This window comes from Notamacropus eugenii, chromosome 2 (assembly GCF_028372415.1).
Source record: "Notamacropus eugenii isolate mMacEug1 chromosome 2, mMacEug1.pri_v2, whole genome shotgun sequence".
NCBI classification, from domain to species: domain Eukaryota; kingdom Metazoa; phylum Chordata; class Mammalia; order Diprotodontia; family Macropodidae; genus Notamacropus; species Notamacropus eugenii.
The window spans coordinates 382,289,458-382,316,364 of record NC_092873.1 but is presented as its reverse complement, the minus strand read 5'-3'; the positions used below and the strand labels follow the sequence as shown (position 1 = coordinate 382,316,364).

At 45.6% G+C, this 26,907-nt stretch overlaps 1 protein-coding gene and 1 long non-coding RNA gene across 6 annotated transcripts in view; one reads left to right on the top strand and one right to left on the bottom strand.

Moving 5' to 3' along the window:
• Nucleotides 1–23,162, bottom strand: part of KIRREL1 (kirre like nephrin family adhesion molecule 1) — a 159,281-nt gene extending 136,119 nt beyond the window's left edge. For 3 of the 5 annotated variants that reach the window (XM_072647339.1, XM_072647342.1, XM_072647338.1), the window contains exon 1: nt 22,920–23,057. In XM_072647339.1, coding sequence (XP_072503440.1) covers nt 22,920–22,971 — 52 coding nt within the window. In that variant the 5' untranslated portion in view covers nt 22,972–23,057. Of the gene's footprint in view, nt 1–22,919 lie in introns of all 5 variants that reach the window. The other 2 variants (XM_072647341.1, XM_072647343.1) reach the window with 2 other exon arrangements.
• LOC140528975 (uncharacterized) lies at nt 8,123–15,330 on the top strand. Its single transcript, XR_011975377.1, has 2 exons — nt 8,123–8,234; nt 14,485–15,330. It is a non-coding gene; the product is annotated as an uncharacterized lncRNA (long non-coding RNA).
• Nucleotides 23,163–26,907: the final 3,745 nt, after the last annotated feature.

Here is a 26,907-nt window from a genome sequence, read left to right as displayed (position 1 = left end):
GAAGTGGTCCTGAGGGAGCTGGGCCCAGATTATATAGGCTCACAGAGTTTTGAATTGGAAGGAAGGTTAAAGGTGACTTAGCTCAATCTTCCCATTTTACAGATAAAGAGATTAAAGCTGAAATGGCAGAAATTAGAGCTGGAAGATACCTTAGAAATCAGCTAATCCAATTATATCATTTTCCAGGGGAAGTAGAGCCAGGATCTGAACTCAGGTATTCTGACTCTTAAATTCGGTTTGCTTTCCACCACCCCACAGACCACCAAGCTGCTGTGATCACCACCCCTTAGCGGTCACCAATAGCCGTGGGCTAACAATAATTTTAAAGGAGGGTATTTGCTTTTGGAAATCTCCAGAGGATTTTAGATTCCATGTGAATCATCCCCTATTGCACTCCAGATTTACAAGGTTAAGTGACCCTCCTCGATCCAGGCAAATTCTCTGGGTGAGAAAGAAGAGACCCTAATTTCTCATTTCAACTTCACCTCTTTCCCAGTTCTAGGGAAAGGAAGAATGAATAGACTAGTGGGAATAAAGCAAACAGGATAGGATGGGCCTGGGTAGGAGTATGAAGGAATGAGTTTTCTGTGACCTTTGAGGGGTTTTTTTTTTTTTGCTTTTGGGATATTATCTATAAGACGTTTGATGCTCATATGTTGTGTGATATTCCCGTGGTGCAGCAATGATGAGCTATGAAGCACTGATGTGAGCCAGAGACCACAGGTGGTTGTGGGTGGAGGAAAAATAAGGTATCCTAAGGTCTTATTGATTGACTGAGGCTGTGATGAGGATTTTTAAGCTGACAACCTACAGAAAGGCTAGAGCCAGAACAGTGAGTGGTGCCAAGGCCCGAACAGGATGTGAGGAGGAAGAGGTGAGAAAGGCAGGAGATAGACTAAGATGTATATGATTCTAAGTACCAATACACATGGCATGCCATCAAGCCTGATCATGGTTCTAAGCAGAGGAGGTGAATGGGGGTAGCCAGGGAGAGATTTCACTTTGAGACTGTTCTAGGAATGATGAGGATGATGATGATGATTGATAATAATCACAGATGTTTATATTAAGGAAATAAGGTTAACAAACCAGCTTACACATATTCATTTATATTTGATATAATATCAATTTATATTTATACATACTCATTTATATTTGATCTATTATCCATGACAAAATGGTCCTTGCCCATAAGTATCTTACATTCTGTGGGGAAGGAGTTGGGGAGGGACAAACCACATGAATACAGATGAAGTACCAAGTGATTTCCAGAGCTAGGCAAGCTAGGGGCAGCTAGGTAGCTTGGTGAATAAAGTGTTGGGTCCAGAGACAGAAAGACTCATCTTCCTGAGTTCAAATCCAACCTCAGACATTCACTATCTGGGTGACCCCAGGCAGGTCACTTAACCCTGTTTGCCTCAGTTTCTTCATCTGTAAAATGAGCTAGAGAAAGAAATGGTAAACTACTCCAGTATCTCTGACAGGAAACCCCAAATGGGGTCACAAAGAGTTGGAACTGCCTGAACAAAAGATTGCATTAATAACTGGGGGAATCACTAAGGGACTCATGTGGGCACCTGAACTGATCTTTGAAGGAAAGTAGGCATTCTAAGATGTGAAGGGGAGGAGGAGGAAGGGAGCTTTGGTGATGGGGGAAATTTAAGGTCATATAAGGGGAGGCACTGGGAGGCCAGTGTAGAACAGAGGGCATATGAAGGGTAGCAATGTGAAATAGTACCAGAAAGTTAGGGAGGTAGATTATGGGGGAGGGGTCTTTAAATGACAGGTTGATGGCTTTGTGTTTTATTCAGGAGGAAATACAGAGCCATTAAAGATTTTTAAGCAGGGTAGTAACATGGTGAGACGATCAGTGGGCCAATCTAATCCCTTTTTCACAGGACAGTCATTCTAATACTTGAAGACAGCTATCATGTGCCCCTGAAGTTTTCTCTTCTGCAGGCTAAATATCCCCAATTTCCTTCAAAGAATCTCCTCTCTCTTTGAAGCCCCTCAGCACATCATCCTGCCAATCCAATGCAACAGCCCAGGGCACAGTGTTGTGGCTTGGCCAGGTGGCATTGAGGCCTGTGCCTGGTGGCCCTTCGGGTGGGCAATCAGAACTTTTTCCTAGAGACTGAGAGGAAGCCACAGTGTTAACCTTTGGCCATGCTGTCTCGACCATCTCCTGGCATTCTGGGCATTTCCCCCTCTACTCTCTGAACAAGTCACTTCACCCAGAACCCTGGCAAGCATCCTAAGTTCGCTGTTCAGGGTTTGACGCTACAACTGTCCCCATTCTGCTCTCGCTCAAGTTTTCTTCCCTCTCTTCTGTCCCCCATCCTGATTCCTCCCTCCCCCCTTCCCCCCTCTTTCATTTCCCCCTCCCCCATCCTCACCCCCCTCAGCTGCCTACTTGGAGCAGGAGGTTATGAAAATGAGCTGCGTGCCCAGGAGACTGTAATTATCTGCTAAGTGTGAAAGCCAGAGTGATTAATTAAGAGATAATAAAAAGAAAAGGAGGGCGAGAGGGGGGCCTAACGGCTTTGCTTTGATGATAGAACCTGAGGTGAGCCAAGCAATTAGGGGAATCTTTATCGAGAGTTAGCTATAATCCACAAATTATCAAGCGCCGAATGCTCCTGGAGCAGGCAACGTTTTACTCCTGCCGAGTGACAGACCGACAGACAGGGGAAGGACAGCGGGAGGGGAAAGGGCCTAGGGAGCCTGGCAGCTGGGAGGGAGGGGCAGGGGCCAGCAGGAGCCAGGAGCACTGGCGAGGCCGGGGATTTCCAGGGTGGAAGAGGGGTGACCTCAGCCAAGCAGGCTGGGAGAGGCTCCCGGTGCCAGGGCACCAGGCAGAGGCCTCCAGCCACTCGACGCTGCTCCCTCTGCCCAGCTTTGGACAATGCCCTGGCTTGGGAGCCAGGAAATCTGGATCCTAGGCCCACCTCTGCTATGAGCTGGCTGGGTAACCTTGGGCAGGTGAGCGGCTTTGCCTCTCAGGGCCTCAGTTTCCTCATCTGCAAAAAAAAGGGGGTTAAGCTAGATGACTCCTCCCCATCCTCCCTTTTCAACTTCCTTTTATAAGTGTTGTCTTTCCTAATTTCATTGGAAACTATCTGAGGGCAGGGACTGTCCTTACTCGTATTTATATCCCTAGTGCTTAGCACTGTGCCTGGCATATAGCTGGTGCCTAATAGATGTTTGCTGACTGACTGATTTCCTGATTGACATTCTAATTGATATCCTGATTGATATTCATATTGATATTCCAGCTCTGATATTCTGTGAATCTAGGCATGGTGTAGTGGAAAGATCACCCGGTTGGGAACTTCCAACTCTGACTGACATTAATTCCCTGTGTTATCATAGCCAAGTCTCATCATCTGTAAAATAAAAAGAGTGGGCTAGCTCTAAGACAGAGTTTCTTGTGTGTGTGTGTGTGTGTGTGTGTGTGTGTGTGTGTGTATATGTGTGTGTGTGTATGTGTGTGATGACAAATTTGGCAGTCTGGGGAAGCCCACGGAACCCCTTTTCAGATTAATGTCTTTTAAATCCACAAAATAAAATACATAAGATTACAAAGAAAACCATTATACTGAAATAATTATATATACCTATAGGTATATATATGTATGTGTGTATATGTATATAAGTGCGTGTATGAATATGTACATATATACGTATATATATAATATATATATGTACACACACATATTTAGGTTTATGGAATCTAGATTAAGATCCTTGGCATCTAAATCCTATGGATAAGTGTGGGAGAGGAGGAAGAGGAAGGATGCTAACTTCCTTGTTTCTATCTGAATAACCATGCCTAAAGGGCAAGATCACAAAAGGTCATCTCATCCCTTCCCCAGCCTCTCGGTTCAGGATAGCACCTAGTTTAGACTTAGAAACCAGGAACCATTTTATTCTTAAGATCTTTATGAATAAAGATTTCATCACCTTCCCAACCAAATATAACCATGATTCTCTATCAGGAAAAGCCAGTCACTGACTCAGCTTCAGTTTCCTCATCTGTAAAATGGGAATAATAGCAATATCTACTTCACAGGGTCGTTGAGAGGACCAGATGAGATAATATGAGAAATTCTTTCCAAACCTTAAAGCCCTACATAAGTGATACCTAGTTTGTTGTTATCATTTATTATTACTAGTATGATTATTAAATGCATTCTGCTGTCTAACTTTATTTTCTATGCATTCTGTCCTCAAGTCTGGGGAAGAAACCTTCCAGAGGGCAAAACAGCAGGGCCACTCCTACCTAACCACTTCCCCACTATGGACAAGGGATTTATGTCCTTGGGTCATTGTGAAATCAAAGGCTCACCCCTAATAAGGCATAGATATAACTCACTTATGAGCTGTATGACCCTGTCTGCCTCAGTTTCCTCATCTGTATAATGAGCTAGAAAAGGAAATGGCAACCTACTCCAGTATCTTTGCCAAGAAAACCCCAAATGGGGTTACAAAGAGTCGGATACTGTCTAAAATGACTGAACAACAAGAAATAGCTCCTTTCCCCAGACCACTCAAGCTGAACTCTGCCCCAACAAAGCAAATCTGATTCTTTGTCCCACAATCCCTCCCACCTCTAAGTCTTTATATTGAAGAATTGTCTTCCATTTGAAATACCACTTCTACTTTTTGCCATCCAGGCTTGTCCCTACTCTCTTTTCCAATTCTGGTCCCCATTTTTGTCCTCTAGCTAGCCTCCCCAGGCAGACTCCTGATTCTACTTCCTCGGCTCTCAACAATCTCCCTTTCCCTGATGCCTCAAATTCAGAATTTGTAATTAATAATACATCCCCTTGTCTATGTTTGTGTTGTCCTAGAGGGAGAAGATGTCCTGCCTCAATAGAATGGGAGCTCTCCAAGAGCAGGAACTCTATTTCTTCCTTTGTCTGTATTCTCCTTTCACCCAGAGTGACTGAGTCGGTTCTGCCCTCCAACGAACGTTTGGCTGTGATGTTACATCGCTCGGTGGCTTGTGGTAAAACAGCTGCCTGATCCCAAAGGGCAATGCTGGACAGAGGGCATGATTAGATGACCTCAAGGGGAGGGAATATGTATAATCAGTGATACTCAGGCAAGCCCTTTCTACTTGGTACCACTCTTCTGGCCATCTCTTCCTTGCCTAAATTCCATCCCTGGAGGGATTTGTGTTTTAATTCCAGTTCCCTGTGAGTTTTCTTTCCAGTGTTGCCCAACCCACAGGAGGGACAGAGATGAATGAAGTTGACATATACAATGTCAAATGAGAATGAATAGGGGTCCTTCAGCTGGTCTGGGCAGGATAACCTCATGAGTAAGTACTATGAGTAAGTACCTTGTAGTAAATAAAGGGACACTGGATTGGTGGGGAAAGACCTTGTCTGCTTAAAGCCAAACCAGATTCCTGTTGTTACTTTCTCATTGTAATCCTGAGCTGGAACTTCACCATAAGATCCAAAAAGGGGTTAAATTCTTCCCTCCCTCCATCCCAACACACACACACACACACACACACACACACACACACACACACACACACACACACAGACAGACACACACACACACACATTAGAAATCCTCAGCCATGGCTTTACTATACATAAGGCAATGAAAAAGACCTTGAAGGAGAGCGGATTATTTAATCTAAAAGAGAGAAGGATGAACCAATGACAGTCTTTAAGTCCCTAGAGAGGTTATCAGAAAGAAGAGGGAAAACCCATTGTTCCCTAGGTGGATATTCAAGAAGAATTTTCTGAATGCTAGGGGTTGTTAGAAGTAATAACGGATGACTGAAGGAGATGATGGAAATCTCCTTTCCAGACCTTCAGAGATAGAAGAGACCTCTCTCTCTCTTTCTTTCAATGGACTGAGATATACCTTCAGCCTCAACAGAAAATTCTAGAAAGCTTTAGCACTGGAAAAGAAAAACCATTCTGCTTTTCCTTCCCCCAACCAAGACTCTAGGCTGCCTGACCTTTTCTGCAACCTTTCAGAACGTCTTGGTTAGCATTTCCAATTGCAGACACCTGGACTTATCAATGGAAGTCATGAGATTTAGAGCTAGAAGAGATTTTAGAGATAATCTAGTCCAATCCCTCCAATTTATAGATAAAACCTACGGCAAGAGAAGGAAGTGACTTGTCCAAAGTTATACCTTTAGGAAGTGACAGAGACTACTAATTAAATAACTTTTAGTAAGGGTGTGTTCATCCTTCATTGCTGAAGAAGACCATACCATCAGAGAAATAATGACATGACTTGCACTTGACTGTGTTTTGAGTGAGGGAGGGCTGTGCAGGTCATCAGCCTCACTTCTCCTCCAGGGCCATCTGAATCCAGTGACCAGATATTCATCAGGATGACTGAAGATGACCCAGGACGAGGCAATTGGGGTTGTGACTTGCCTAAGGTCACACAGCTAGTGAGTGTCAAGTGTCTGAGGTGAGATTTGAACTCAGGTCCTCCTGACTCCTACACTGGTGCTCTATCCACTGCACCACCTAGCTACCTGTTTTAGTTAGGGTAGTCAGATGGGAAAGGGGTAGCTTGTTTCTCTTATGTTGCTGAGGGCAATGGAAATGTCTTCATCATTCTGTGATTCCACTGTGCCCTATGGTGGTCTGGGCTTTGCCAGTGGAGCACACCACGCCTCCACTACTGACTGACTTACCAAGAGGCTAAAGTGAAGGACTCATCCATTCCCTGAACTCAGACCCCCTGCCCCCAAACCACTGCTCTTTATTGCACATAAACTCAATAAACAATCTCTCCAAACTTTCTGAAGCTACAATTCCACTCCCACCCCACCCCCATTTTGGCTATATTCTCCCTTCATTTTCTTCATTCCAAGTGTCATGGCCCTGGTATGCAGCTGACAAAGTGTTTTTCCTTAAACCTCCCATAAAGCACTGAATTCTGGGGGCTTTTAAAAATTGTAAACAAACAAATTCCAGTGAAAATCATTAACACAGGTCCCAGCTGGGAGTAAGGGGAGGCATGAAGGAGGAGAAAGGAGAACAACTATTGAGAATAAGCCATGTCCAAGGGGTGACTGGAGGCACAAGAAAGGGGTGGCTGAGAAAGGTTACCCGGACCAGTCCTGTGACTAGATCTAGAGAAGAAAATAAAGAATTTCTTCTGGCGAGCAGATGCCCTCTCTTGGCACTTGGGGTGTGGTACTGTGGAAATAACACTGGACCTAGGAGTTAGGAGATTTGGGTTAATGTCCTAGTGCTACAGCTTACTGGCCTCATTATCAATAAACAGGTTGCTCTGCTTCAGTTTCCTCATCTGTAAAATGAGGCTGGCATATTTTCACTGGATAGCTCAAAAGAGAGAGTGAGGTTGATACGTTCATGCAGCTCTGCCTCATCTCCAGTTCGTGGGCAAGTCAAGCATCACCATGGTCATATCATCAGTCCTCTTCGAGAACCAAGTACCAGTGACAACAACAAAGTACAATGTTTTGGAAACCTTAAATTTTTATGTGAATGATATGTTATTAACTTTGTATTCTCAGGTCTCCCTCCATATCTCAAAACACATAGAACCCTAACCCTGGGTATACATTGTCAAAATATATTCATCGGTTTATGGCATAGTCCATATGGAATACAACCAAGTTAGCTGAAAAGTGAATTCAATGTTTCCTTTTGACTTTCATTATAAAATTGGAGATATATTTCCCCAGGGAAAAAATCCTCTGATATTCTAAGTTGAAAATTGGGGAGAAAAAATGGCCAGTCCTAGAACCTGCTGGATACTGGAGTTTTTATATCATGTTCCCTCTACCATCCCTTTGCCTGCCCTTCTCTAGAACACAGAAATGATTTCTCCAGTTCTTGACTCTGCACTTAAAACTAACATGGTTATTCTCCTTGTATCTTGTTAAACTAACTCATCGAGCTGGGCTACAGTATCATACTTCTCCAGTGGAGGTGGGGGAGGTTGCCATTAAACATGACCAAAAAGCTCAATGTTTTGAGCAAGAAGTTCCATACTCTTTCAATTCTTTATACTCCAAGTTCAAACAGGGAAGTCAGATCTTGATTATCTGTAGAGGACTTATGTAATTTTCAAATTGTACACAGAATGTTTTGGTCTTTGACAGACTTCTTCCTGCCACCTGCTACCTGCCACTTCCTCCCATCATGAGTCTCTGTGTGCTCAGGAATGAAACAAATACATTTTCATACTGGACTGAGACAAGCATAACTGGGAAGGTAAATCTTCTGATAAAATCAACAATAACAACCAAAAAAGCCTGCACATACTCTATTGCATTGTAAATAACCATTTGGCTTTCCATCCTCAACCACCACCACCATCATCATCATCATCATCATAGCCCTTTAAGGTTTGCGAACCACTTTACATACATAATCTCATTTGATCCTCACAGGAACTCTGTGAAATAGATGCTATTATTACCTCCATTTTGCACATGTGTAAAATGAACTTAAGACTGGTTAAGTGACTTATCCAGGACCAAACAGCTATTAAGGGTCTGAGACTGAATTGGAACTCAGGTCTTCCTGACTCTAGGATGGACACTCTAATCTCTAACACTTAGAGAGCCTTCCCTGATTTTCTCCCTAATCTATAACCCCCAAGATGATTCTGAGAACATCCAGATTATCAGATGCCTTCATTGGCATGGATAATAGAGAATTTGTTATTCTATTTCAACTTTTTTCTGCTGCCTGGCTTTCTACATCTCCACCAACATTAGCTTGTCTCATTTCGACTTCAGGCTTTCAGAGCAGGGACAATGTCTTCAGAACTTGCTTTCCATAGCGTTCAGCAGGTATGAGAATGAAGACAGTCATTACCACTTAATGACTATAGCTCATAATAATAAGCCTTTACATAGTACTTTAGGTATTACAAAGGGTTTTATGAATATTATATTTTATCCTCAAAACAACTTTGGAAAATAGGTATTAATATCTCCATTTTACAAATGAGCAAACTGAGGCATAGAGAGGTTAAAGTGACTTGCCCAGGGTCATACAACTAGTAAGCATCTAAAACTGAATTTGTCCCAGCTGGAGGACAAGTGCTCTATCTACTATGCCACCGATTGATTATAAGTTTAGAACTTTTTTCTCTGAACCATTCTGACCAATTGAGGAATATCCCTGAGATCAGTCAGGAGAGCCCAAGGGGAAGGTCAGTCTTGGTTGTAGACCACAGGATCATAGATCAAGAGGCAGATGGGATCTCAGAGGCTATGAGTTCTAACCCCATAATGCTGCAAATGAGAAAACAGGCCCCAGGGAGGTCACACAGGTAGAAAGGCACAGAGGGGGGACGTCAACTCAGGTCTCCTGGGTCCAAAGCCAGTGCTCTTTCCACAGTATATAACATGGTATTTTCCAAGCATTCATTTTCTAGATTCCATCAGAGGATCCTGTGGTCTGGATGAACTAAATATCATCTTGGGCAGCTAGGTGGTGCAGTGGATAGAGTGCCCTAGACTGATATAAGGAAGATCTGAGTTCAAATATGGCCTCAGACACTTACTAGCTGTAAGGCCCTGGGCAAATCACTTAACCCTATTTGTCTCAGTTTCTCAGACACGCCTGAAATGACTGAACAACAGAAAATCATCTTGGGGGCTGTAGAGCAAAGAGAATACCAAGAATGTCTCCATAGGCGGCTTAGTGATTAAAGTACTCAACTTGGGAGTCAGGAAGATCTGAGTTCCAATTAAGCCTCAGACACTTACTAGCTGGGTTACCACGACAAGTCACTAGGCTCAATCAGCATTGCTCCCCAGAAAATAAGCAAGTTAATTGACATGGCAGAGTGGGAAGAGTACTGGATTTGGAATCAGAGAAGATGGGTTCTGATCCTTACTCTATTACTAGTACCTGTGTGACCTTGGAGAAGTCACTTCCACTCTTAGGATCTCTGTTGTTTCTTCATGTGGAAAATGAGAAGGGTTTAGACTTGATGGTGGTGTTGGTGGTGATGGTGATAATGACAGAGAAAGAGAAAGGGGAGAGGGAAACTGAGACAGAAAGAGACAAAGAGAGAAATAATCTCTCTTTCATAGGATCTACTGTGCCTGTCTGTGTCTTCTGGCTTTTTGGAGTACATCCTCCCCTGAAGGCCCCTGCTCCTCTACCCTTCCCAGCCCTTTTACTGTTAATAACCTCCCAGTTAAGGGAGAAATGGGAAGACGCAGTTAAAAGCATCTTGTGGCTTGACAATGCTGGGTAATGGAGTGAAGAGAGCCCCAGGCCCTTCCTGGGAGAATTCAGGAAGGAGGCAGAGAGAGGGGAAAAAATCCCAGCTAAGCTGATTACAAGGACAAAGTTAATTTAGAAATTGGAGTCATTGGCACTCCATGGGTGAAGTCAGAGAATTTGTCAGGGATGGGTGTGTGTGTGTAGAGACTGGACATAGGGGCTAGGAGACATGGCAGGGAGAAGCTTTACTGGACCTTCCTTTGTCTCTAGAAAATCAAATCTTTTGGATCCTGACTCCCTCAGTCCTTCATCCAGAGCATGTGGAGGGCCAAAACTGGGTATTATCAGAAGGGGCCATTCATAAATAGGACTGCACTTCTGAGCCCTCAGTCTTTGAGAATCTTGCCCCTAGAAAGACATAGTCACTCCATTCCCCAAACTTAGTTCCCTGACCCAGCATTTAGCCTCTTCCCCTGTGGCATTTAGTACCTCCATCCCTAGAAACGAGTTCAAAAATCTCTTGTACCTGGTCTCCCAATTCCTGGTACTTAGTTCCACCCCTCCCCCATATTTAATCCTTTTTCTCCTTTGTACTTAGTCCCTGGCATCCCTTGGATTCCCTCCCTCCTGTACTAACATTTAGTACCCCTCCTCTCCCTGACTTTAATCCCTTCATCGCAGGCACCACCTCCTTCTCCCCACCCGATGGCTGGCAGTTAGTGTTTCCAGCCAGGACATTCTCCTGTGCCTTGTATTTAATCCTTTCTTTCACTTATATGAAATGCAGTATGGTATAGTGGATCTAGAGAGATGGTCTCAAAACCAGGAAGGTCTGAGTTCAAATTCTGCTTCTGATACATACATACCACTCATTAGATTATAAACTCACAGGGCCCACGGCATGGACAGCTAGGTGGCACGATGGATAGAGAGTGTAGGACCTAGAGTCAGGAAGGCTCATCTTCCTGAATTCAAATCTGGACTCAGACACTTACTAGCTGTGTGACCCTGGGCAAGTCACTTCACCCTGATTGCCTCAGTTTCTCCATCTGTAAAATGAGCTGGAGAAGGAAATACCAAACCACTGTATTTTTTTTAAATTTAATTAATTTACTTGTTTTCAGTTTTCAACAATCACTTTCACGTCTTAAATTTTCTCCCCTTCTCTCTCCCCTCCCTCTCCAAAACGGCTTGCAACCTTATGTGGGTTCTACACATACATTCTCATAAAACACATTTTCACATTAGTCATGTTGCATAGAAGAATTAAAATGAATAGGAGAAACCATGAGAAAAAACAAAACAAAACATAACAGAAGAGAAAATAGTCTGCTTCATTCTACGTTCCGATTGCATAGTTCTTTCTTTGGATGTGGATGGCATTTTGCCTCAAGAGTCTTTTGGGAATGTTTTAGGTCCTTCACTCCAGTATTTCTGCCAAGGAGACCCCAAATGGTGTCACAAGGGGTCAGACACGACTGAAAAACAACAGAGGGTGGGGAACTGTCTTTTTTTCTCTTTTTGTATCTTTAACACTTAACACAGTGCCTGGCACATAGTAGCTTAATAAATGTTGATTGATTGGTTGATACTAGCTGCATGACTCTGGGCAAGTTTCTTAACTTCTCAATTCTCTCTGACATTTAGTAACTGTGTGAGCACTGAGATGTCTCTGAGTAGTCGCAGGACTGTTTTGAGGATCAAAAGAGATCACTTTGAACTTTGTGGTATATACTAATAATAACAACAATAATAAACAAGAATAGCTAGCATTTACACAGCACTTTGAGGTCTGGAAAGCACATTACAAGTATTATTTCATTAGATTCTCACAATAACCCAGGGGTGAAGAGGGGGGCAGGGTAGGTGCTATTATGATCTCCTTTTTACTGATGGGGAAATGGAGAAAAACAGATTAAGTGACTTGTCCAGGTTCTCCCAGCTAGGATATGAGTTCAGATCTGAACTCAGATCTTCCTGATCTCAGGCCAGCACTCAATCTACTCCACCACTAGATGTATATATAAATGCCAGTTATTCTTAATCTTGCCCAGTGTCACACATCCAGTTTAATCCTTTCTCTCCCTTACACTTAGTTGATGGCAAGACCAGAGACCAGATTCTTTTGATTTCCCTTCCTAACTGCTTCCCACTCCATCAAACCCTGGGCATCTCTTAACCTTAGTCATTTTCTGAGCTTACTGGCAGGTGAAAGTTTTATAGTGGGGTGGGGAAAGGAATAAATCTTATCAAGAGCTTTCATTATGTCACACCCTTTGTCAAAAACTAGCCATGGGTTCCCACTGCCTACAGGATAAAGTCCAAACTCCTTAATAAGTTATTCAAGGCTTTCCACTATCTGGGTCCCACAGATCTTCCAAACTAATCTCTTATTGGTGATATGTTTACTCTCTTATTCAGACTCTTTGCTCCAGACAGATTGATCTATTCATTGTTCCCCAAGCATGCCAGAAATTATATGTATGTGTGTGTACACACGTGCATACACACACATATTCCTGCCTCCTTAGCCTTATCAGTTCCCCCTTCAGGAATGCTCTTCCCTTTTCCTCATTCAAGTCATCCTTCAAAGTGCAGAATCAATTAACCAACCAACCAACCAATCAATCAGTCAATCAACAAGCATTTATTAAGCACTTACCCCATACCAGGCACTGTGCTAAATGCTGAGGATACAAACTAAGGCAAAAAACCCTAAATTCTTCCTCCAGGAAGTCTTCCAATAATTCTAAGACAGCAGGGAATATCTTCTTCCTCTCAACTGCTGATTGGTGTTGACAGTAAGTGCTACTTCCTGTCTATAATAAGACATTTATAAAAAGGCATCACAGTGTGATGAAAAGAACATTGGGTTTGAATTCAGAAGTGACAGGTTTGAGTCCCAGTTCCTTTACTTACTATCTTATGTGTCCTGTGGGCCTTAGTTTCCTCATCTGTAAAATGGAAGGGTTGGACTAGATGAGCTTTAATGTTCCTTAAAGCTCTAAAATCCTATGAATTGTCATTTATATACACTGTCTTACATGATTGCCTATTTTTTTTTGCTTATTTTTTGTTTATGCCATTGCCTTAATATGATTGTAAGCTCCTTGAGGGTAAGGACCCTGTTATATGCCATATTATTTCCTGATACTATCCTGATGTAGTGCCTAGAACAATTCTAAGGTAAAGAGTAAAAAGTCCACTAATATCATTTGCTTCCTATGCCCTTTTCTCTTTACAGAAAAAGAGACTAAGGCTATTGAAGGCACCACAATCCTCCAGTTCATACTCAACTTCTCATTCTCACTTCAAGTGGCCCCAAAGTTGCCAGATTTCATCGCAGTTTCCGCAACATGTCTCACACAGATCCTCTTCTCTCCACTCACATAGCCAGTGCTCTGGTTCAGGTCCTCATCATATCTCTTACCTGAACAATTGCAATAACATCTTATTCGGTCCCTCTACCTCAAGACCATCCCCACCCTAATCAGTCCTTAACAGAACTGCAAAAACCAGACTTGAATTGAAGATCAGACCATGTCACTGCCCCCACCTCTTTTCAATAAATTCTGCTGGCCCCCTGTTATCTCTAGGATTAAATATAAACTCCTCTGCTTGGCGTTTCCAGCCCTTTATAACCTGGTCCCTTCCTACCTTTCCAGTTTTCTTACCCACTCTTCTCCTTCATGAATTTTATAATCCATCATTAACAGTCATTCACAAAGGGCATCTCATCTTACATCCCTGTGTCTTTTCAGTGGCTATCCCCCATGCTTTGAATGTACCCCTTCCTCTAAAACCCAAATGCATTGCTACCTTCTACATAAAGCCTTTCCCAATACCACTAAATGATCATGCTCTCCCTTCCAAAACCACTTTTTATTAATTGTGTGCATTCTGTATTTACTTGTTTACATGTAATCTCTTCCATTGGAATGTATACTTTTCAAGGACTTCATCTTTTTCCTCCCCAGTACTTGACAACGTGACTAGAATATAATAGATTCTGTTTGTTGATTGACTGATTTGTCCCTAAATCATACATCAGTTCAAGAACAGGGACTGAAATTGAGTCATAAGGCCATAGAATGACAGTCCAAAAGCCTGGTTTTAAAAGTAAAGAAATGGAAGGCCAGAGAGATGATATCATTAGTTCAAGAAAAAATAACTAGCATTTATGTATTTCTTTAAGGAAGTCCTTTACATATGTTATGTTATTTGATCCCCACAACAATCCTGGGAAGTAGATGAGACTTTCATCTTCATTTTGCAGATGAAGAAACTGAAGCACTGAGAAGTAAAGTGACTTTCCCAAGGCCACACAGCTAATATATGTCTGGGACCAGGTTTGATCTGAGGTCTTCCTGACTGCAAGTCGAATACTCCATGGACAGTTGTACCTTGTTGACTCACAGTGGCAGAGGCAAAGAATAGCTCAGGAATCTTTCCACCAGACTACACTGCCTATTATCCCACCAGTGGCCAATGACCCTCCCATTTTGCATCCTCCCTGGGCTTCTGCTCTCTCATACTGGGGGAGAGAAATGAAAAAGCTTAGAAGAAAAAAACCTCAAGAATCACTGACTATAAAAAGAATCCTGGCATTCTCTCTTTGAGTAGGGTGGAACAACTTCTCAGGAGCAACTAGGGCAAATGCCCTTAGGACTCGGTCACTGGGCTCAGCATCCAGAAGCTATCACTTCTACACCTTGCCACCTACTTTTCAAAGTTAACATAGTTTTCTGTATGAGCATTTAAGCAAATGCCCTATTGCCTTCTGGAGAATGCTTTACACCTGCCTATCTCTAAAGGGCTCTCCTAACCCACTGTTTTTTCCCAAGGCTACTCCCACCCGAACCTAACTTCCCATCTTTGCCCAAGAAGAATGAAGAAGCAGCAGTAGCTTCTACAGAGAAACTAACTGAATTTGCCAGGAATAGCTAGAGATTTCCACCCCTGGATTTAAGGCCTTTAATCCCAGAGAGGCTGGCTGGCTGGAAGACACATTTATTTCAATACCATCACAATTTTGTTAAATGGGCTTGAAGAGAGCAGAGAGGGATGAAGCTCTAGCCCCTGGAGATGACAGAGGTTAATAAAAGTCGTTGGAGAAATTAAATGTGGAGGAAGGGAAAAAATCGGGAGGTTGGAGGGTTGGGGGCCAGGAGAGAGAAGAAAAATGTGATCTTCAGCCCCATCTGGCACAGATAGAGCAATCTTCCTCCCAAGAGCTCAAAGCGCTTACTGATAGCTCACTGTCTTGTGTATCTGGGGTGGGAAGCTATCACAGCTGGAAAACAGAGGCATCCAGCTGAAAAGGGACCGGTCACACAGTGGGAGATCTGAACGCAACCCAGGAATGGTATCATGCTTAGATGGGAAGGGCCCCTAAAAGGGAGTCAGGAACCCTAGGTTCTCGTCTCAGTTCTGCTGCTGAATCACTTTGGGTAAATCACATAGCCTTCTCTAGGGTCTCAGTTTCTTCCTTTTTCAAATAAGAGGGTTAGGCCAGAAAGATGCAAGGACTTCTACAGTTCTGACATGCCATAGTGCTACAGTTCTGAATCACCCCTTGAACCCCAAGACTAGTCTAACAGGCCCTCACTATGGTTTATTATGTAACATACTCCATATGCTTCTGTTATATTGTTGGATTGTGTTGAGTATCCATTGTATGGCCTATAACCTGTGATCTCTATGGTCATCCCCTGAGAATGGTTCTGTCCTCCCACTGTATTCACAGTCCCTTTCTGTGTGTGATGACCATGCAGACAGACTGAGAAAGACAAAGGCTGGTCCCTCAAAGAGTTTCGAATGCCCACTAATGCCAAAAGAGAAACATGTAGGCTTCTATAGGTGCACGGGTAGATAAACCATGAATGTGGCATGTCCACACATGTAGACACTGGAGTACACAAGTCTATAATAGGATATGTAATGAGCTTCTAGTAAGGATGACATGTGCATGTGTACATGAGTGGGCCTGGATGCATTGCTGACATAGCACACACACACACACACACACACACACACACACACACACAAGCATTGGCCCTAGGTGTCCTTCTCTCCACTCACACAACTGCTACCCAACTCTGTCCAACTCTGAACAAGGACAGGTCTCTGGAATTCTGGATGGCTAAGTTGTCATCATCAGAAGAACTGCATTCACATCTCAGTTCTTGTATTTACTAGTGGTGCAAACTTTGATAAATTCACCTCTCTGACCTCAAGTTCCTTATCTGTAAAAAGGAGAACATGACTTCCAAAGTACCTCCCAGTTCTAATATTCTGTGATTCTTTGATGCTATACATGCTCATGTTGACGTGTGTGTGCATGTATGTGTGTATGTACATACCTGTGTAGGTTTGGCTCAAATATGTGTTAAGGGATAGGGATAACAGTCTTAATGACTTCTATCTGGGGCTCCTTAGAGTTCCCGAATTAGAGAATGGGGGAAAAATAGCTAACATTAGTATGGTACCTACTATGGACCAGGCACTGTGCTCAGATCTTGATAAAATTTACCTCAACTGATCCTCACAGAAACCCTGGGAGGTAGGTGCTATTATTTTCCTCATTTTGCATATGAGGAAACTGAGGCAAACAGATGTGACTTGCTCAAAGTCACATAGCTAGTGTCTGAGGAAGGATTTGAACTCAGGTCTTCTTGACTCTAGACACCCAAGTCTATCTACTGTATCACCTGGTTGCCCCAGAAGCAGCACCTCAGGAGGCTCTGTACACTGAAGGGATCCCTTTGTTTTGGGATTCCTGGCAGACTGGATAGGCATAAGGGAAGGAGGCCCTTGGGCAATGAAGGGATACAAGATCGGGGAAATGAGAAGTTTTTGTTTTGGTCTCTGCACTCTGAGTTCCTTCTCTCTCATTTACCCCTAGATGCCCCATTTCCCTTTCCCCTGCCAGATCTTAGGGCAAAGGAGACGGGCTTTCTTTCTTCCTACCATAACTTTTCCTTCTCCTCTTACTCCCTGCCCCCATCCAACTTCAAGATCCATAAAGATATCCTTTATCAAACCCTGATTTACAGCTGGGGAATTCTTGGGGGAGGGTAAAGCCCTTTCTCCTCAGGGACTTATATCATAGGATACCGTCAGGAAGAGAAGTATTTGGGAAGAAATCTACCCCATGGCTCTTAGTTGGGACTGGGATAGCAGGACCTAGAAGAGGAGCCCATAAGGGGAGCACAATTTCACTCTGCTCTAGATGGAATTGATGAGAACTGTGCATCCCAGTCCACTGGCTGCAGCAAGAAGTAGGCCTTGGAAAAAAATGCTCCTATGATAGGCAACCGAAAAACTTGAAAGGTTAAAGTTCTCACCCCCACCCTGACTGCCCAAAGGTTGTTTTCAGGTGTTTTGTATCTCAAAGCAATTTAACACCCAGGAGAGAAAGGCAATGGCACCAGACAGGGGACTGAGGTGACATGGGGAAAAAGAGCTGGGGCATGCTGGGAAAAAAGAGGTAAGGACTGGGGAAGAGTAGGGACAAAGGGGAAACTGGCCTGGGGTTGGGACAGAGTCTGGGGAGCAGGGCAGGGTCTGGGAGGGATCCTGTAGGAGGACAGGACTGAAAGGTGGAGGGACACTAACAGAAATAGCCATTGGCTTGGGAAAGTCCAAACCAGATCGCCCTCCATTCCAGTCGTGGAGTGTGTAAGGCAAAGAAGAGGAGACCCTTGGCCCCCCTCATTCCCCTACTACAGATAGCACAATAACTTCAAATTCAGCAGTGATATTTTATGTGAGGTACAGGAGTCAGTCTTCTGTAAATATAATTTCCGGTCTTCACCTAGCCAAGGCCAGGCTAGCTTAGAAGCTGATCATGAGATGGGGTGAGTTAAGGAGGAGATAGGAGTCCTCCCAGATGCTCAGGAATTTATATGAGGGCAGACAGTGGGTTATGTGGTCTCTACCTCTGCCAGTATCTAGACTTCTACCCAGACACTGAAATGCAAACATTTGTAAAGCACTTTGTAAACCTTAAAGCACTATATAATTGCTATTATAATTATTATAAAACCAATAGATGAAAAGAAACAAGTTCCAGCTTTCCCTGCAGCCTTGGCCTCTTTCACTTTGTCATTCTTAAGCCTCTTTCTGGAGGTCCCTTCAAGTTCAAAATCCACGATCCTTTGACCTTTCAAGAACCATTTTCTAAGAGGTCATCCCCTTTCCTTTCTGTGTCTGTCCCTCCTACTTATATAGCGCCTGGAACATAGCAGGTACTAAATAAATGGCCGCAAACCTTTGGTGACTGACTGGTCATCCCCAGTGGTAAGAGGATGGGAAGGGTATTTTGGCACAAAACTGAGGAAATGACAGGGGGAGGTGGGAGACAGAACTGAACCATACAGAGGAACTGTAGAAGAATCCAGTCACCTCAATGCCCAGTTATTATCTCCAGGTGTTTTAATGGAAAGGCAAGACAACTCTGTTACCAAAAAAGGACAGTGATACCAATGATCAAATTAATTATCAGCTCACAAGTATTGTGGTATGCCCACTTGGGGGCTGGAGGCTGCAAGGATACCCAACGAATAAAAGGCATGGTCCCTACCTGCAGTGAGCACTCAATTCAGTCACCTACAAATGAAGCCCAGGGTGAGAATCTGAGGAGAGAATTGGAGGATTGAGGGGCCCCCACCTCCAATAAGAACAGGCCTCAGAGTAATGGGGGATGTTCATCGAAAAGGAAGGGAGAGAAGAGATTTCCCTCACTCCCCCCAACAAAAAACAAAAATAGCCCTCCAGGAGAACAGAAATCCAAAGCTTTCTATGCCAAGCTGAAAAAAATATGCCTACCAGGGTTGGGAGTTGGGGGAAGGGTCACATCTTCTCCTGCTTCCTTGCTTACATATGCCTAGGACCAATGCAATGAAGGACCTAAAGATTAGCTTCTAAAAGCCTCATCAGCACAGGGTGGAAGGGAAGAGGTGCAGAATAAGATCAGGAAAAGAAGCCAGGAGAGTCTTCATTATCAAGTGTCTCTTCCGTGCTCCTATCTCCCCCCAACCCCATCTCAAAGGCAGGGATTGTCAGGGTGGGCTGTGTTGCCCTCTTGCCTTTCACCCTGTGTATGTTATGGATGCTACAGCATACATGGAAAGGGTTGGATGCTGGGATTCCAGAATGGCCTCAGGCCTGCCCCCCTCCTATTCCCCACAGCCAGCACCCTAAAGCATCAGTCCAAGGAGCCCTGGGAGGCCTGGGGGGCTACCTTTGGAGGCAGCTCCCGGCCCCCAGCGGGCCTGTCATCCCACGTTGCTCTGATTAGCTCTAATCTTTCTTTTTCAATTTCTCCTCCCTGAGACCGTGGAGTGAGAAAATCTCCCAGAAAATGAATAAATATTTCAATTTTCAGCGCAATCAGTCTGAGGAGCCAGCACATGATGGAAACGGGGGAAGGATAATGGTTTTCATTTAGATAAGATACAGAAAATTATTTAGTGAAAAATGAAGATTGATGAAGCCCATTGACATTTTTTAAATGTGAATTTTATTTCTCCCCCAGTTGTGCGCCCCCTTCTCTTCTCCCCTCTCCTCTTATACCCTTCTCCTACAGTGTCCTCTTCTCTCCCTATCCCTCTTACCCCCACCATGGTGACCCCCCGTGGCAATCCACCGTTCCTTTTCCCTCTCACTGCCCAACCCCCCACACCAGAGACAGAGGAATAGGAAGACTGCTCTGAATTCTAAACCCACCCAAGGTATCCCAGTCACCCCACCACCTCCTTCCCTTCCTGATGTCCTATCACCCTTTACAAACACATACACACACTCCAACAACTCCCCAGCAATCCACAGCCCTCCCTCCTCATACTTCTTCCTTAATTGTATTTGGCTTTCCCCCCTCACCAAAAAAGAACTCACCTTCCCAATACCACAATAAAGCATAACACATTTATATGGTGTTGTCTTTGCCTCCTGTTTGGGGGTAGTAGTGGGGGAGGCCACACACACAGAAACACACACACACACACCTTCCAGGGAGGTGGGGAGAGAGAGAGAGAGAGCGGGAGAGGGGAAGAGAGAGAGAGAGGGAGGGGGGAGAGAGGGAGAGAGAGAGAGAGAAAGAGAGAGAGAGAGGAGAGAGAGGGAGAGAGAGAAAGGGGGGGGGAGAGAGAGAGAGAGAGAGAGAGGGAGGGGGGAGAGAGGGAGAGAGAGAAAGAGAGAGGGAGAGGGGGAGAGACAGAGACAGAGAGAGAGAGGGAGAGGGAGAGGGAGAGGGAGAGAGAGAGAGAGAGAGAGAGACAGAGAGAGAGAGGGAGAGGGAGAGGGGGCGAGAGACAGAGACAGAGGGAGAGAGGGAGAGGGAGAGGGAGAGGGAGAGGGAGAGAGAGAGAGAGAGAGAGAGAGAGAGAGAGAGAGAGAGAGAGAGAGAGAGAGAGCGGGAGAGGGGAAGAGAGAGAGAGAGAGGGAGGGGGGAGAGAGGGAGAGAGAGAGAGAGAAAGAGAGAGAGAGAGAGGGAGAGAGAGAGAGAGAGAGAGAATGTGCTTTTTCTTTTTCTGACCATTTCCGTCCTCGATGCAATCCACATGTCTCTCCTATTTGCAAGCTGTGCTTTTGTTCCTAGAGGCTCAGGCACATCCATATTGCTAGTATGTGTTGGGGGTGGGGGGGTCGGGAAGAGGGGGATGGACATGGTACATAAACCCCTCCCCCACAACCCCTATGCACAGACCCAAGCAGCCATTCCTCCCCCAATCTGTCCCCTCCCTCTTCAGCAGCCTGGCTGAGCAAAGTCAGAACTTAAGTCATCTTTCCAACTTTTTGCTAACTGGCCAGGCTGGGTCCTGGCTCTGGCCTCGGTCCCCCTCTCCTCCTCAGAACCAGCCCCACCCCCACCCATGTGCTCCCTCTCCCCTCTAGGGGAGTGGGGTGGGGAAAGAGGAACCAAAGCCCTTTGGAAGGAGAACCAGGAATCAGGCCTCCCCCAGCCCAACCCTAGCCAATTTTTGTTTTCAGAATTAGGAAGGAGGAACGCTCAGCTCCACAAACATATAAATGCTCGTATAAGCAACTCAGTGGGCAGAGCAAACCCCCAATCCAGCATCCTAGCCTAGAGACTACCTTCACCTCCTCCCCCAACTCCATCACCAGAAATAAATAAATAAATAAAAGATCATCCCCTCCATTTTGCACTGTGAGTATTACATGTCTCTTGTAGGTTATATGCATGTATGTCTATAGGTCTGAATCTCTTTGTCTCTCTCTCTCTCTCTTAAGGGGGTATCCATAGATGCCTCTCCGTATATATGTGTAAGCCTGTATCTGTTGATGTGTTTATTTGTATCTATTTCATGGAGTATATGTGGCTTGGGAGGGAGAATCAGAATGTGACTATGTATTGGTATGGATGAGTTAGTGCGTGGGTATCTGTGTATACGTGTAGCTGTGTGTCTATGTGTATCTCACAATGTGTCTATGCCACTCTATGTAGGTCTATGTCTTAAGTTCATGTGTCATTCTTTATTGCAGTCTAGCCTGGTGGATCTATTTATCTTGGTAGGACTCTGTATCTGTTTCTTAGTGCATGTGTCTGTCTGCTCGACTGAGTATGTGTCTCAGTGTCTATGTGTGTGACTCATTGTCTGTCTCAGTGTGTCCAAATCTGTGTGTCTGTTTTGTCCCCTACAACCAGATCCATCAGGCCAGGTCCCCTACTCCACAGGTCTTTGTCCCAGTTACTGATTCTACCTGAAGAAGGGTCACTATGACACCCTTCCCCTCTTCCTACATCCAACCCTTATGACCAGAGAATCGACAGAAGTCAGAAGCATCTTCCTCTGCCCTCTAGTGAGGACCACAGACTCCAGGGTAACCCCCGTAAGCTCTCACTCATTTTCTAAGTCAGGTTTAAGCAAACTGAAGCCACCAACACACCCTGGAACCCCAAAATTGGGGGGGGGGGAATGCTGGCAACCCCTTCCCACCAAAATAAATAAATACCCAATTTCTGTGCCAGAGATATTAACCAGAGTTTCTTCAACAACTCGCCCCACCATGTTGAAGCCAGCTCTGGGGCTGTGGCTACGGATTCTCCTTACCTCCATTCTTATCCTCACCCCCAGGGCCCCAGCTGGAGTAGGGAGAGGGCAGCTCTACATTTAAGGGGGTTTTCAGAGTTAATTACCCCCACAAAGGGCAAGACCCCTCCCATACTCTAATATCCCAGGCATCAGAAAATCCTAGCGCCTTTAGCAAGGACCCAGGCATCCAAGATTTTGGCCATATTCAGGACCAGTTTCCAGGTTGTTAGAGTGTAAGTCCCCCGACCCTGGGGGATGTAGGGATCACTTTGTCCTACTGCTCTTTACTCCCACCCATCATCCCCAAACCCTCTGGTCCTCCGGGCCCCATCGCTCTGCATAGGCACAGAAAGCAACTTGGAGAAATCAAAAGGAAAACTCATCCCTTCCCTCTGCACTCCGCTCGCCCCCTCCCCGGATTCTCCACGACCTCCACCTCCTTGCCCACCTCGTGGCCTCCCCTTTCCCACCGCCACCTCCATCCCCAAGCTGGGCAAAGTGGGGAGAGTGTAACCCGACTACTTCCCCATCGTTCCCGCGAACCCCTTCTTGTGTTCAGCCCCTAGCCCCCAGCAGGAGGATCTGGTCAGGGGGTTCGGAGGCGTAGGGCCAGGGGACTAGGGATCGAGTGTGGTGGGGAATCGGGGGTCCTTACCTTGGGAGAAAGTGTCGGAGAGAGTGAGGAGCCAGACAAGGAGGCTCAGCATGCTGTCCGTCCGCCGTCTGCCCGCCCGCCCGCCCGCGGCTGGGGCCCGGAGTTGGCGAGTGAGAGAGGGACAGAGAGAGGAGAGGGCTGGGGGGAGGAGGGGGAGCCCTGGGGCCCGCCCCCCGCCCGCCCCCCGCCCCCTCCACACACACACACACACACACACACACACACACACACACACACACACACACACACTTCCCTCTCAGTCTTCTCTCTCTCTCTCTCTCTCTCTCTCTCTCTCTCTCTCTCTCTCTCTCTCTCTCTCTCTCTCTCTCTCTCTCTCTCTCTCTCTCTCCCTTCTCCTCTCTAATCTCCCTTTCTGTCTGACTTTGTCTCTTGATATCTCTGTCTCGCTGAGTCTCTTTCTCTTTCCCTCTCTTTCCTCTTCCCCTCCCTCCTTCCCTCTTCCTGACGTCTACTTTTCCTCCGACGGTACCTCCCACATTACCCTCCTTCTTCCCTCCCCTTCAAAAAGAAAAAAAAAACCACCAAAACCCTACAACCTCGCAGAAACAGGGATTGAGGGAGAGAGAGCGCGCGAGAGAAAAAGGGAGCGAAAGAAGGAGAAAGAAAAGGAGAAGGTGGAACCATTGCAGGCGCTGGGCGGGGGTAGGGTGGGGTGCGGACCCTTCCCCCTAGGCACTCCGGGTATCTTGGGGCTCCTAGGAGGGGGTTGAGAGGGTTCCAGAGAAGGCATCTGGATTGCCAGTTCTTCCTGGAGTGGGGCAGGGAGAGTCTAGACTGTGAATGTGATAAGAGGAAGAAAATTCTTTAAAGGAGTTGGGAAGCTTGGGAATACTTTCCCACCCCATCCCTGCTCGAAACCTCTGGGGAAAAGAAGAACCCTGGAGGCCAGATTTCCATTTCCAAATAAATGCTCTTGAAAGCTAGGGCGTATGCGTCCCCTCTCCCTAATTCCCATACCCAAAGATAACGGGGCTCAGATCCGAATACAAGCGTCTTCCTGTCCCAAGCTCAAGGGGCTGCTTCACCCCGGTCAGCTGCATTGCAGAGCAAGTTAAATGTTGTTGGTGCCACCAGGACGAGGAAAAGTGGCACCCAGTTAAGAGGTGACCCTTACCTTCGGACACCCTTTCCTTTCTTCTGCTGATCTCTTACTCCAGCCTTTCCCTAAGAGAAGCAAACTAGAACATTTTTTTAAAAAGCCGAGCATGAATGGCCTTTTATGATGAATACGAGAGAATGCTCGGATCTCTAAGCACCCATGAATCTGGGACGCCTTCAGAGCTGAGATACAGAAACTGGGAAGGGAGGGGATTCCCAGAAAGAGAGGGAGCTGCGCTCCAGGACCCAGGCACCCAGTGCCCTCTTTCTATCACGAACCATGTGACACTATCCGCCTTTCTCTCCCCATCCCCCTGCTCAACTCACAGCCCCGTGCGCTAGCAGAGAGAGAGGCTCCCGGGCACCCCGGACGCCTGAGTTCCAAGGATCTCCAGACGGAGAAGGGCAGAAGCGAAGTGGGGGAGGCGGGAGGACGGAGGGGAGAAGTCTCAGAGATTGCATAACTTTGCAAATGCTGATGTGATCCAGAGAGGCGTAGGCCTCCTTTCTTCCCCTGTTTCCAGCACTCCAAGCCCCCAACCCCTACCCTGGCCTCATCTTTTCAATCCAAGTGCTTTTAGGAATGGCAGTCCGCTTTTCCGTTCATACGAGTGGCTATCGGCTGCCCTCTGCTGATCGATGGTCGCCACTGCCTCTGGTTCACCTCCAGGCCCATCACTATCCCCTGGGCCTCATGTTCATTTCCCCACAGAACCAGAATCGTGCCTTCTTCCTCCCAGCCCAGAAAAGGAGCATTGAGGTGGAGGTGGGGGCCGAGAGGAGTCACATTATTTTCAGTAAGTTATGAAAGTGTCCAGGAGAGGATTGGGCAGAAGTCCCCCAGTTAAGGTCCACTAACTTGGTTTATGGTTTTAATATTAGCCCCAAATTCATTCATTCCTTATGAGAGATCTAAGGATGGTACATGTCACACATTTCCCACCCTGAAAACAAATTAGGGAGATTTCTCTAGCTTGCTACTAATAGCTAAAGCAGTTTACCTCTTCTCTTGCACACCCCACCATCAACCCCTGCCCCTTTCCTCCAGTGTCCTCCCACCCTAACCACTCTCTTACAGCACCACTCTAGATCCAGTGTCATTCTCCTTGATTTCAACACTTCTTTGCTTTCTCTCACAGTATGCATTTATCCTCACTCTCTCTAGCCAACCGGGCTGAAGACATGATAAGTAAGCAAATCCAGTTTTCCATCCCTCATGAACACCTAGTGGTTGAACCATTGGGGTTCCCTTCCTTCCTTTCTCCACTTCAAGCTTTCTTCCCTGGTTCTTCTCAAATCTTACCTATACTTTCCTCTCTTACTAATCTTTCCCTACCCCTTGGGAAAAAACAAACCCCTATCCACTCTTGAAGTACTGGTGTTTTTTTTAGAGTTCTGGCTTACTGAATTATCTGTCCTGTCCCTAAGCCCTAGGACTACATCCTGTGTTCCCCATCACATTGAGAGCTTCCTAGGGGGTAGGGTCATATCTTCCTCCTGAATGTCCTTCTCCAACACCCAGAACAGAAGTATATTGAATAGTGGAATATGGTATTGATAGAGACTGGATAAGTGAATTCTAAGGACCCACTCACTACTCCTGCATAAAAAGAGAGGCAGCAGCATGGTGTATAGAGTCAAGACAAATATTAAGACATTTTTTTGAGTACAAAAGGAACAAGAGGTCAGGGAGGAACCTGGCTGGGCAATTTATGACCATCAGTGGGAGAAGTCATTGCAAGAGATGGGAATGAATTCTTTTTCTTGATGTAGGCTGATGTGGGCAAAACAATCCTATAAATTGTCCTCTTTCCTCCACAAAGACACCAGAGGATCATGTCCCTGCTGACTGTGGAAGAGGGAGGAGGGAAAGATGGGATGCAATCTAGATTTTCAGCTCAGGAGGGAGTCAGGGATACAAGGACTTTAGGTCCTGGAGATTGACAGTGTACATTTTATCCATCCTCCTCCCTCTGGGCAAGGCTTCCAGGGACTCCAGTCTAGAGTAGAGAGGGATTCACCTGCATTATCTTTGGGAAAGGGACATCCCTGTTCCCCCCTCTGTCATTTTCGCATCTCACAGCTCTGACTGCTCAGAAGTCCTTACTACTCTCCCATATCAGTCCTCCCTAATGCAATGCTAATAATGTATTTCTCTTGAAACTGCCCTTTCCAAAGAGCCTAGCATTTGACATGCCCCAGGAGGAAGATAGAGATTAGGAGACACCTCTCAATGGTGTCAAAGTCCCATAGGACTTTCAAGGAACTAGCAATGAATGTACTTTTATAGGGAGAAGGGAAAGGAACAGTAGGCTGACCCTACCACATCCCCACCTCCCTGGATACTCCACCTAATACATTGGCCTAACTTGCTTGGTGGAGAGGTGCCCTGCTTTTCAAAGGAAGGAAAGAGAGATGGTTCTGATCTGGGGAAAGTTCCACCTGGCAAGGCTGCAAGTTGAGTGTCACCCTACTTTCTCCTCCAGCCTGAAAAGTGAAGGCTCTCCTAGCTATGCTCAAAATCTCACTGAAGGGTCAGCTGCCCCAGTGATAACACCCAGAACAACATCCATCCAGCTCCTTGCGTCTTCAAGGTTGAAAGGAACAATCCCAAGGAAGTCTTAGCTCCTTTAACCTTAAGGTCTGGATAAAGATTTCAATACATGCCAGTTATTGTCACCCCAGAACTGGGAACCACTACTGTTCTCTGCCTTCCATAGATGAAGAGGTCTGGGAACAAGAAGGGATGGGAGCTAGACTGGGAATACTGGGATAAGGCTGTTATTGACAGAGGGCAGGGATCTTTTTTTGCAGCAGAATTTTTGCAGAAGGTTAGAACTTAGAGGGGGAGGTCTTACTACTGGGCAGA